The 13,815-nt window shown below is 38.8% G+C and overlaps 1 protein-coding gene across 1 annotated transcript in view; it reads left to right on the forward strand.

The window, feature by feature from the left end:
* The window catches only part of LOC124158484, a 384,878-nt gene that overhangs the window by 314,583 nt on the left and 56,480 nt on the right, over positions 1-13,815 (forward strand). Inside the window, exon 6 of the mRNA XM_046533608.1 lies at positions 1,107-1,244. Coding sequence (XP_046389564.1) covers positions 1,107-1,244 — 138 coding nt within the window. The remainder of the gene's footprint in view (positions 1-1,106; positions 1,245-13,815) is intronic.

Consider the following 13,815-nt stretch of genomic DNA (forward strand, 5'->3'; position numbering starts at 1 on the left):
TATTAGCGACGCTTTTGCACCTTTGAAACTTTTGGAGTTCTTGGGTGCTGATACTTAAGAAATGAGCCTTTTTGGTTGTTATACTTTGTTGAATATTTATTCATTATACAATATAACAAAATTTTTATAATGATTTAATGATACTTTTAAATGTTTCCAATAGTGTTGCATAGCTTAGTGTTCATGCACGTGGCCCTTCTTTTAGATTTATTTTTCTCAATTAGATGGCATACTTTATCTTTTTTACGTCCAGATGCCAGGATATATACGCCATTTCCTACCTTTTCCTTTGGGATGGGTCAGGGGCGCATCCAGGATTTTTTTCTGGGGGGAGGGGGGCCTGAGAGGCCTTCTCATGCTTATGATTAAAAACAAAATACAACAATAACTGTAGAGAATATTCTCTTAATTTTGATATGAAAGCTATTAATATTAAATTAAATGATCGAGTCTCCGTAATACACAACACAAAACGAACGTAATGATAGTCGTATTAATATCTTACCTATGTTTTAATCGTCTGGGGGGTATGGCCCCCCGCCCCTCTAAATCTACCTGCGGGTTGGATGATCACTAGTTTCTCCACCACTTTTCAACAGGGTTTGCATATGCACCTGAAATCATCTTGTCATATTTTTTTCCTCTATCTTTATGGTATATTTTTCAGGAATTCATACAGACACTGCCCGAAAAATGAATACATAATGGACCTCACCACTTTTTTCCCTGCTTTGTATTCTTTATTTTCATTGCATTTGCATTGAGGTGGAGGTTTGACCCGAGTTTTGAAAAATAATCTCATCGTCTGTTGCGGATACAGAATGTATATCTAGACCAAACACATCGTCCGCACATGAAATTGACATGTAGTAATTTTTCAAAGCTTTTTGAGGTATTCTATCACTAGCATCATGGAAAAAATTTCAAATTTTCCCCTGATACCGAACGTTAATTTTCATCCACTTGTACCAAGTAATAAAATAGAGACCCTTCTTCTTTGTTACAGCGTTGTATAAATAGTAACAATTTCCCCCTTCATTGAAACACTTTGACCATTATTCTCTTCCTGTCCCTTTTAAGTATAAAATTTCCCGTTTTCGTTTCAGGTCCAATTTATCGCAAAGGTTTTCGGTTACGGATGAGGCGTTAGCGAACATGACGTCATGGCCAGAAAATCTCACGGCGGACAAAAACCTCACATTCCTCACGAAAGAAGACTTCCAGTCTCAGCTGATAGAGTTTCGGTAAGTCAACCTTTCTATTCACAAGTTTTCCTGGATATCACACAATTACTTATAACACTTATTATTTTTATCAGAGCGCGACCCGGGTTTTAATGAATTATCATCATCTTCAGACGCCAATAAAAAAATAAGAGGTTAAACTAATTGTGTGATATCCAAGAAAACATATAATGGAATACCGCAAAGTAAATCAAGAGCTAGTGAATTTTCTTTTGATTAATGTAATATTTTATATTTATTTTTATTTACTTATTTATTTGCAATAAACCCAAAACAGTACATGAGACCTTTTACATTGGATTTTTAAACAAATGGTTAAATAATAAAGTGGAACAAGAAACAACGACAAAAAAAACTTGATTAAATACACTCAGATATCACATACTACTCCACTTCTATGAACGCCTCATCCGCTCATATGCTATTTGGGAAGGGTGGACAAAGAAAGAGGGAATTAAAGAGGAAGTTTCCTGATGGCAGTCGTAAATGATGAAATTGATGATGTTATGTCAACAGAAGGAGCTTTGATGGAATTGTAGGTAAGAGGTAGCCAGTAGGTAAGGGATCTCTGGGTCACAGATAAACGGTGGAGAGGTAGATGGAAAAGAGAAGAGTTCCGTGTTTTACGGGAAGGGACACGGAGGGAGAACATTGAAAGAATGTCGTTAGACCTGAAGTGGCCATTCATGATTCGATGGAAAAACCTGAGGTCACTAAGAGTACCTACGTCTTCGCCCTAAGGGCACTATGTCAAGTTGAGAGAGGAGATCATGAGCAGTGAGATTACGGAGGGATGGGTTACGGTTTTCACAATGTTTACGAAGAAATTAACAGGTCTACTAAGAATTTTGAGATTTGAGGGACAGGCTGAAGACCATATGGGCGAACAATAATCAATAAGTGGAAGAACACATCCGGAAAAGACAGATTTCAGAGCTAAAGGACTCCGTATTTCTGTAAATCTGTATAAAAGTCCAACTAGAGCCATCGCTTTGGTAGATATGTGCTTAAGGTGAGGGGTGAAGGTAAGCTTGGAGTCAAAAAGGACTCCCAAATCACTGTGGCATGTAACTTTCGGAATTGGTTGGCCAGAGAAATTACGGGATGAATTTAAAGGATTAGCACGTAGAGAGAAGGTCATGGTTTTGGACTTCAGGGGATTTACCTTTAGCTTCCAGGTGGAACTCCAATTTGAAATGGAAGCGAGGGCATCCTGTAGGATTGAACTGTCGGCGTGGCTGTTAACTCTTCTGAAAACCTTGCAGTCATCAGCGTATAGAAGAATTCCACAGTCACGCGACGAGATGAATTGTGTTACATCATCGATGTAGAGGGTGAATAAAAGTGGGCCAAGCACACTGCCTTGGGGGACACCGGAGGTTACTCTGAGGGATGTAGAGGAGACACCGTCAAGAATTACTCTTTGTGTTCTATTGGTTAGGAAGTCAACGAGAAGATGAAGAAAGGTGCCGTGAATATTGAAGCGGTTACTTAGCTTGTGTGATAGGAGGTGATGGTCTACGGTATCAAACATCAATTTATATATAATTAAATATGAAATTAGATATTTTTTTATTTTAGCGATGAAATAGGGTAGTTTCCTTCATCAAAGAAATAGAAAGGCATTGATTGCGATTCGTTACCCACTATTAGTGTATTCGTAATATACAATTCATTTGGTTTTAGAATTCTCAGTTTACACGAATCGCAATGGTCAATTTTAACCTCATTTGAAAAAGGCCGGATTGGCGCTCATGCGATGCTCTACGTGACGTCACAGGGACCTAGTTTCTATACGAGTAGATAAGAGTTTTACATCGTCTGTGAGATTACCATGCATGCATGAGGCACAGAGCTCAGGAGAGCATGTCTTAATAATCACCTATTGCCTAAGGTCGGAAAGTTTCCTTCATATGATAAGGTATTAATAATCCTTATTTAAGCCAAGTGCTACCAGCTAGCAGGGTAGTCTGCTATCTTCTAGCATCCTGCGTCGTATCAGCGCTCAAAATCTCGCCCCACACGGCGTTTTCCCAACATTCATACTTAGCCGTCGCGTTTTCGCGCGCTTGAAATTTTTCACTTTTTATTTAATCGCGAAAACTAGATATTGTCATTTAAAAATCTAAAAGCGTGAAATACGTACTCCAGGAGTAATAATCTTTCGATTTAGGCAATAAAAGAACAGTAGGAAACCACCCTATTTTTGGATCGGGGTACGCAGTGGTGCACTTCACCTTGAATCAACTCTTTTCGCCTCGTACGCTTTGAGGCGTCGTATTTGAAGAATCTCCGTAGAATGTGGAGCACTACGATGGCCCTCCTCATCTCTTCCCTCCTCTCACCCCGCTCTGCAGTTTTCTTCTCTACCTTCCTAAATGTTGGCTCTCCATTTCTTAGCCTTGATTATTCCACCGTCTTCCTAAAATATTCAGCTCGCTGCTGACCTCGCAATACGCCTCCACTCGAATAAGGACGACTGGACAGTGGTCACTCGTAGACTTTTCTTTCGCATAACGCGGAATCCCTGCTCAATTGATTTCGATGTGCGGGGGAGGGGCACTTCATGTAAGGCACCTTCTCTTTGTGTAGGCTTTCGCGGTGTGATGAGGATTCAGCAGACTGGTTTTCGGGGTTACTACCGCGTAGATTCATCTCTGCAGACAACAATTTCACCGACATTGCAGCAGGCTTCTTCAGGTCAATGAATTGGAGATCCGTAGTATCGCCCGTCTCTTTTAACCCGGAGTCAGAGCCGAGAGATACGGACCAATGAGAAGCCACCCGTGCCTCCTGAACCAGCCTATGAGAAGACACCGGCCTCCGACGGGGTGTATAAGACGGGCGATACCACGGATCTCACCTGAAAAAGCCTGCTGCAATGCCGGTGAAACTGTCGTCTGCAGAGATGAATCTACGCGGTAGTAACCCCAAAAACCAGTCTGCTGAAAGGCACTCCCTCTGTCGGATGAGACGTGTACCCGCGCTCCCATTGGCGCTTGTCGCTAAGAGCAGGCTTATTTCGACGCCGCGTTTATCACAACGCTACCTTAGCACTTCTTGGTCCGATGCCCTTTGCATTTGACTAGCCCTAGATGTTCAATACTAAATGCGCGTCTTCAAACCGACTTTTCCAAGTGTGGTAACTTCAATTAAAAGAAAAACGCGTGAAGATACTTAGTGGACTATATTTAAAAATACAAATGGTTCACATCACAGAATAGATGCTTCTCGGCCGATGCCACTGCACTCCTTGTCTACATATCTCTGAGCGTGCGGTCCTCGCGCCATGTCAAGTCACCCCAGGGCCATCAACCCCGACCCCACCGAAGGCTCACACCCCAAGCCTACCCTCATACATCCATCATCGCCACCTCCACTCACCCCAACCCCAAGGTCCAAACACTAGAGGCCTGCCATTTTTCAAATTTTTACGCAGAAGCTACAAGTATACCATTAAGCTCACAACTCGAGAACTAATGCATGTTTGTTGCATGAGCATGTACGCGTTTTTGTAATGAACATATATTTTTAATACATGTGTTTTTATTTATTCTTTGGAAGACCAATAAATTGGTCAAACAATGCAAATTAATTTCGTAGAGGGGAGTGACAAATCATAATACTAAAGCACAAAAAAATGCGTTACCCGACCACTACCGTTGGATGAGGAAACACGGAATTTTACGTGAACGGACCAGAATGTGTTAATTAGCCTTACTCGAAGCACAAACGTCCCAAGTTGTCAGTTACCTCTTCCCAATACCCACAGTTCGTTCTGCGAAGGAATTTCCTCGAGTCGAATTTGAGATGAAAATATTTTATCACCATCAGCAATGAGAATCTGCGTTGAAGATCCTAAATAACCACTAATTATATAATTCACGGCATGTGAGACCCTTTCTATGTCGTAAGTGGTTCTCAGCCCATCATGCGGCGAACGAGTATAGCTACAGCAATTTACTACAGCGCATAGTTAACAGCGTTGGAAATAAACTGCAAATATTTTAATCGGCGCGAAGTAACAGTGTTTCTGTCAACATAAGTTATAATTTACATTATCTCGTCCTCTTAAGAATACCATAGAAATGTAAAAAAAATATTTGCCATTTAGGAAAAATGTAGCTGAAATGCAGTAGGTAGTGTTTTCCTGACATGTCGCACTTATTTAAACTTTTATGATTATAATGATGCGAAAAGACATCAGCAAATGATCAGAAATATAAAGTCCAATTTTTCAAACGAATTTTTGAGAAAGAGGGTTCGCACTCCTTTGAAATCTTTAGCTTTACGTATCACTACTCTTGCGACTTTAGAAAAATTGGCGATTCACACGAGGTCTTCATTATTGAAAGATACCGATAATAACAAAAATTTGCATGCGATAGATATGCTGTAGAGTTTAGCATTCTATATGTAATACAGACCAATAGAAACGCTGGGCTCGAAGCACTGCCAGTTGCCATGGTGAATAATAAATTGATTGACGTGACTGGTTAGACAGTGATATGTAGGGCTCTTGGCGCTTATGCAGTATTGCATGATCATGTATCACTCTATAGATGACTCTGGACTTCAGATTTTGATTATTTCTTGGATCAATAAGATGCTAAGATATTATACACTGATTTGTTGAGGCCTTAACCTTGTAGAATTGCATTTTAACTTAGGAAAAATAACATCTTTGCTTTCAACAACTCAGCCTCTAATCGTTGACTAGTTTCAATGCAATGTTTCATTCTTGAGTCTAGTTGACTAGTCTTATTACATAGAAACTGGTCGACGATCAAAGGTTAGTTTGCAGAAAGTAAAGTTGCTATTTTTCCTATCTTATGCTAAGATATGTGGGATCAATATCACTTTCAAAAATAATATTATGGTCATTTATTTTTTAACTCGCATTCGTTTATCGAATTTTCTATGATGAAAAATGTCCTGGTAGGCATTTTGATGAGAAACATGGCTAACGACAAAGTGGCATACGACAATATCAACAGAGATTTCAAGGAAAGAATATTACCAGACGTGGTGTTACAGAAAATTGATGAAAATCAAATGGATAAATCGGGAGAGTAATTTAGAATTTCTAAGAAAGGTGGAAGAAAAGGGAAAGCTTTTGAAAACATCGGGCAGAAGACGGGATAATATTAATTGGACAGATCATGAACACGATGGAATTAAGAAAATTATCTTAGAAGGACAGGTAGAAGGGACGATCGGCAAATGTATACCACAGATAAGATTCACGGATCGAGTGATTAAGGATGTAAATGACTGCGGAATCATTCTTTTGAGTTCAAAGACTAGCTGGAGGCTGAATGGAGAGCTGCGTCAAACCAATTTTCGGATTGATGAGTGACGATGATGACGCTGCCATTTTGGAATACGTTAGTTGGGAATATTACATTGCCGCCATATGTTGTGCAACTCGTTTATTTGTGCCGCACTACGATAATACTTGTTAAGGATTAAGAGGCCCCTCGGCGTCAATTATTGCTCTGCGAGGAAAAGATGCTGGAAACGATGCTGCCTCTTTTCGGAGTTTTTAGCATTTGCGTTAAATAACCAGCATGAAAAAAGTTTTAAGGATTTTTGGAACCTTTTCAACCATTCCTTACGATAGTTCACTTGCTAAAGGTGGACATCTCAGACTTTGGTCATAGAAGAGGTTATGGTTAAATTTCCCCATCCGCCATCTACATAGCCTCCGTTCCATATCAAATCGTTTCAAATCAATGTTTCGTACTCGCCTTATCTCCGTATTTTTTGTAATTTGCAAATTGAAAATTAACGGTGTCCGGCGATATCTTGTGGAAATGTTTGATCTCCATGAGATTAAACTAAAATGGTAAACTACCACAACATTTTATTTAAGCACCGATCCGGTTTCGACTAGTAGTGTCGAAATAAATACCTTGATAAAATACAATTTCTTGAAAAAATAAAAACCATGATAATGGCACTACGTGTCGAAACCGGGTCGCTGCTTAAATAAAATTGTGTGGAAGTTTACCATTTCAGTTTATTCTCACTGAGTACACCATGCCGCTATATCGATGACTCCATTTTGTCAACCTCTTGCAAAATAATTAAGTAATTTTTTTATCATCTCATTTGCCAAAATGATGTTGATATGATGAGTATATTTTGTATGTTTTAATTTGTGTTTTTAACGAATATTTCTTCATTTTAACTATAATTTTACTCTCTTACCTAAAAGTAAATTCTATTGTTTTTTTATTTTATTAAGAAAGCAACATTTATTTCTTTATGAATATCTCTAAGGAAGGTGCTTTTAGGTTGTACCATAGAGTAAGTATACTCTAGAGGGCTCACGGAATAGGAGGAAATCGTATCGACAGTTTTAATTCTCTAAAAGCAGGAAGATGGCACGACAGTAGCTAGCCAAAGGCGAGAGGGTCTTTTTCTTCAAGGTCACCTCGCCTATCCCCTTTCCTTCCCGCTCCCCGTCTTCCAAACACTGTCAGTCCCACAAGCATCGAGATGTTTACATCGGCCTGAGAGAGCATAGGAGAAGGAGAGGCGGCGCACAAAGGCCCAGATTGCGAAAAAGTTTGACCAAAATCAGATTTTCGTTGGATGTCTTTGAAAATTGCTCTCTACACTTTTTATGGCATGCTACTTTCATTTCTGTAGTTATTTTTGCGAAAAAATATTATTTTAGGCGATACGTGGAACTTTAACTTATTATATGGCTAGTCGTAACGCTGACTGCATAGACGAACGCAAACCATGATAAAACATGAAAATAAATGATAATTAGTTATGAAGTACGAGTTAATGATCTTTGAAATTAGTCAATAAACAAAAAAGGCTAAAAAGAGGGTTGTTGGGTTCATTGACTTACGTTAAAGAGGATTTCCAGATTTCGTGAGGTTCTTCTGTATGGACTAACAGTAATTTTTAAATAAATGTCAAAATAGTATTTAAGTGACTCTTTTATTCTCATATAAGCGTGGTTAATGATTTATAACTTTACGGATTATGTATTATAATTATTCATCATCAGATTCTTCCCAATCCCACCCATCCCTCTCTTCGCATTCGCTCGCAGAATTTTGAGACTCTAGCAAGACCAAGAGATCACGAACCTCCTGCGAAAGATCTTTAAGGCCCCGACATTTGTTCAGTCAGTTCCTAATGTGCTAATAAATGGGTTCGATGTCAGGATCAGTCACCGGAAAATATCCTCATTCGTATGAATTCGAGATATTTTTCTCGCGTAGTGCTCGCGGTATTTTCTAATATCTTTATTGCGAGATTCATGGGCCTCCTCCGATAGTTCTTCAATAGGAAGAAGAGCCGACTCGATTACATCTGCACCATGTATGCACTTTGTGCTCCGTGGGTGGCATGTAAAACCATCCATAATGTCTCACAAAATTTTATGCTGTATCTAAGCAGAACTTCTTAAATTTTACCGGATCAATCAATAATCCGCTAGACAGAGATCTCAAAATTGTTGAGAATTGAAAGATTAACTCTTCTTCTACTCCTGCAAATTACTTGACTTCAAGCAGCTTCGTTTTCCTAATTTTGGAGCGCGTAGTAACGTCAGTGAATTGTTTACTTGGCCTACCCCTTTGTATTTCGGATGTACCTGTTAAAAAATGAGACTACTAGAACAATATCCCAGGGGACCCCATGTCACCATTAAAATACTAGGAAAATACGAACCCGAGGTGCTTGGAAGGTTGCGAAATACATCAGGGAAATCAACAATTTTGTTCAACCAGTTGCCATTCCTCTAAAAAAAAGAGATTGATCGTGAACTAGCTCGCCATCTTCTCTCGTCGGAAAAAAAATTTCATGTTCAAAAAATTAATAAGCTCAAGTTTTGCCTTTCATCTCCGTGTAATCTGAAACAACCCCCTAGATATGCATTCAAATTCCTTTTTCGAGCAACAATGGTTTTCTCTTTTTTCTCCAGCATTTTTCCGTGCAGTTCTCGCCGCGTAAATGTCCATGAAATGTTTGACAGTCAACAATAATTACACAGGTTTGTAAAAAGCTACACAACAGTCCTCTTTCTACAAAGTTTAAATATAAAATAGAAGGGAAAATATGAAAAATAGTGCGTGCCTCGTCTCAGACCAATTTAAAAAAAAAACGGAAACTAGAAACGGAAATAAATGAAACATAGTATACCTTCTCAACAATCCTTATTTATGTGGTTGTCAGGAACTAATAAATTACTGAATCACATTTTTTTAGTTATCACATCACTATAACTTCTTTGTGAGATCACTGTTAAACACAAAAACTGTGGCCAAAATAGGACTTCTCAATTAGTAATGGGTATGCGTTCACATCGACAGAAAAGGAGAAACTGAAGGGTACCAAAATGTTTTGACCGCTATTTGGACGGAGTGAAAAAGAAGAGCCATGGAAATGTGGCCATTCCCCCAGATAACTTGTAGGGGTAGGGTTGGACCCCGTAAAGAGAATGTGAAATGTTTAGATTTTGTGCGAAAATGCATGCTAGCGGCGGACCTGCAATACAACCCGTCCAAAAGGAGGCGGGTGGAGGGTAAAGACCTCATCTATTAACACGTGTAGCTTCAATTGCAGGTCAGACCGCCCCTAGGAAAGCAATAAACTCAAGTTGGGTGGTGCACCAAGTTAAGATAACAAAAGGTCCCGATTAAGGACCACTTCCCACGTCCCTAAGGTCCGGCATGTGTTCGGGAAACGGGTCTCTTGCCACTTCGGATTGAAAGAAAGGGAAGCCAGTAGTGGATAATCCCATTAGCAGAGCATGCAGCCTATCGTATTTACTTCAATAGATAACCAAAACGCGATTGAAGTCGTTCTGAGAAGCGATCGAATACAATACAATTAACGCTAAAGACCTGAAAAGAAGGAAACCGGTTGGGTTTTTAATGCATACTGTGTGGAATACAACAAAGTTTATTTTTGTGCCCATAATATATATTTTATTAATTAAAATGCTCATTTGCAAACTTGGTTGTATTCCACACAGTATGCATTAAAAACCCAACCGGTTTCCTTCTTTTCAGGTCATTAGCGTTATCGTAAACCTCTAGATAAATGCCTGAAAATATCGAAACCGGTTGAGTTTTTTCATTAGTACTGTATTGAATACTAAATGGTTTAGTTTTGAATTTATAATGTCACCATACCGCGAAGTGAATTCACAAAACATTATTCCGAATATATATATATACGTTCGTGATCGTCTATTTCATCGCCTGGTGTGGTCCTAAAAGTAAAAATGAGCAAAAATTGGTCTTTAGCAACTGCTAGATTAAGAGAGGAAAAAATGGATTTAAATGCACGTTTACAGCACTATTCATAACATCTTCTCAACCACAATATCCATCTAATTATTAATAATATCTTCACCGCGGGAATAAACTGCCTCACGTTTGTATCCTGCCGTTTTATTCTGCCCTCAGCCTTGCTAATAAGGGACATGCAAATATCCTAGGCAATTGCCTAAAGATGATATTTAATTTAGGGGCTAATTTATAAAATTACAGCAGGAAGATAAAGCTTTTTTAACACTTTTTTGGAATCTATCCGTTGGATCACGGGGGAGAATCACGAATGAGGTATCCTCCAACACATCATCACATTTGGCGATGCATGAGACCTTATTACGGATTAGCACACTGTTCCTTTTTTTCTGCTTTGGAAATAATAAAATCTTCTTCGTTTACCTTCTAATTGATTGATCAAAATCAACTTGGCTGTGATTAACTTTCATACGGTGAGATGTACTTGGATTAGCAAAGGTAATATAATTATATATATTGCACAATTTTATTTTCCTTCATTCTCGCGCCGGAGGGCTACTTGTACGTCGACTCCGTCGAAATGTTTTTACATCAGATGGAAGTTTTTTAACCTTCTATAAACACATCACTAGTTTTTACTCGTCGGGACATAAGTCCCCAACAATGGAGGAAAATGAGGGTTACACCTCGGGAAAATCATTGATAGATGACATTTCAGCCACTCAGAGGAAGTACCTCCGGAAAGGCTCGTCAACAGGTCGGTTGCAGTTCGAAGTTTGGACTTAAAACTTTATGTTGCATGATCTCTGCCTTCTCTTCGGGTTTCCACCGCGTCCGTTGCCTTTTGGCGAGAACAGTTTCGACAAAAGCCAACGGACGCGGTGGAAACCCGAGGAGAATGCAGAGATAATCTGATCAACGCCGCGAAAATCTTCGAACCTACTTTATGTTGCATGATTATAACAAATCCTGTATTAGTGTTGAAAATCTGTACTTAAATGAATAACTTGTTATCAAAGACAAAAAAATAGGTTTTGGACTGTTAAAATGTGTACAAAAAGCAATCAATATCTAATATACATTGAATCAAATGTTTCATAAAAATTAATGAATGGATAACTCAAGATTCTAACGCGATAACATATTTTAGCCTACGAATTAGGATTCCCCATGAGGCCTATGAAGCAAATTTTGCTTGCAGTTTCGATACACAAAACTGCATAATAGGAGGTTTAATTCCGAAAAAGGGGAGGGCGGATAGTTTTGAATCGCCATATTTTTCTAGTGCCGCAGCAACTTACAATTGGAATATGCCAAAAATACTCCATTCGATATTGCTATATAAATGCTCACCGCGTAAAATGTATCTTTGGATATTTAGTTTTTCGGCCCCTGGGAGAAGGGATTCATTCATATAATGAGGCAAGAATTTAAGCAATGAGTGAACCCGGGCCCAATTGCAGTCGCTATTTGTTTTACTTTTAAGAACCTCAACTAAATGCTAACGCTTAAAACTAAACTTTCCTCAAACGACAATGCGTCTTGTTATTGACGAGACGACGATTATCACAACTATAATCAGAATAAGGTCTCAAGGAAAGACAAAAACATGCATTAGATGATCCCCGGCCCCATACGTAAGACCTGAAGTAGAAAACTGGTACAGCCGAAAGAAACCTTTCCATTTTCGACGTGGTAACAGAATGGGTCATTACTCATCCCGCTATCGAGCAAAAAAATCAAGGTCACCGACCACCCCTATTCCCAAAAATACTACTGCTGATCCATATCTCTTTGTGTTCGTTTGAAGCTGCGCGCTTAAGAATTCATTACCAAATACTTTTAAGCTTTAATTACCAACTGTGATGAAGAGGCTATGACCGTTAGCGAAAGGCAAACAGTGCATTGTTGTTCAGTGTAAAGATCCAATCTCGCATTCCCTTTTTATCGTAATATTCCGGCACTTGGTGTTGTAAATAGCATTTACACTTCACCAAAATGAGGTATTTCCTATCTGAAGTTCTGAAGCACACTACGCGAAATGTATTTCATTCGATATGTTGATCGTTCAACGATGCGATGACCATCAATAAGATTTATATTGTCTCTTGAAGCGAAAAGATCTTCCCTCACGGAAAATCTCTTCCTCGTCGAAACAAAACCCTCGCCTCGCCAACCTATCTGATGGCAAAACGAACTCCTTAGGAGGCGGGAGCTTTCTGCGTAGACCCAGGCCAGTAAGGAAAGCCTGACGAGGTGCGGCCATTAAAAATGCATAACTCCCCTTGTAATTGAGATAAAGTTACAATTCTTTCACCAAAAATAAATTTATAGTTTTGTCCAAATTTCATACGCAGCATATATGGACCTATATCGTAAGATACGAAAGTTAGCAGGCGATCGATTTTTACCCTGCAAAATTCCAGATTTTTCGTCCGAAAGATATATAAACACACATAACAACGTTGAAACTGAGTTATGAACAAATTAAAGTTTACTAGTATGGAAAAAAATGTGCTATGAACATTTCCTGCAAGTTTCAACTTTATACTAAGAACAGTCTGCCGGAAAATGGATTAGGATTATAACCTCGGAAAAGTGAAGTAACTAGCCGGAATTTGAGAAAATATTTTTTATAACAATTGTTATAAACAAAATCGAATAATTAATGTCTCCACTTAACGTAGTAACCCTTTCTGCTTCAGAATATATTTTTAGACTTGTGGAACGAGCAAATTAAAAAAATTGCCAAAATTCTTCTAGTGACATCTGGTTAATCGCTCTAGAACTACACCAAAAACGTATACGATTTTTGTACGTGTGGTGAGCTCTCTATATATACTTACTCTATGGTTGTACTGAGCTTATTTTCATTTAATTACAAGTCAAATATTATTTCAAATATCAAGCATTACAATTTTTTATTCCTTCACGCTCCTGGGGCTTAATTCGGCAAGGGTTCTACCCGTATTACCCTTACCTATCCAAACCAACCTACGGTTGGGATCTCTGAGTGGGCGAAGGATAATTTTTGAGCTAGTGATTCATATTAATTGCTACTTGTTTACTCATAGCATATTTCCCGCAGTACTCCAGTTGCCTCTTGTAAGTTCTGCAAGGCGGAAAACGTGACCTATGATAGAAAAAACTTAAATAGTCCCTAATACAAGTATTGATTTCATGTGTTTATGAATAGCTACTTAAAAGAAATAGTCAAATTAAGGGGAAGAAGACATTCTACAAAAAGAGGAATCCATTTACAGCTGAGTTTGCGGGCATAGAAGAAAGGG

The sequence above is a fragment of the Ischnura elegans genome, chromosome 5 (assembly GCF_921293095.1).
Source record: "Ischnura elegans chromosome 5, ioIscEleg1.1, whole genome shotgun sequence".
Taxonomy (NCBI): domain Eukaryota; kingdom Metazoa; phylum Arthropoda; class Insecta; order Odonata; family Coenagrionidae; genus Ischnura; species Ischnura elegans.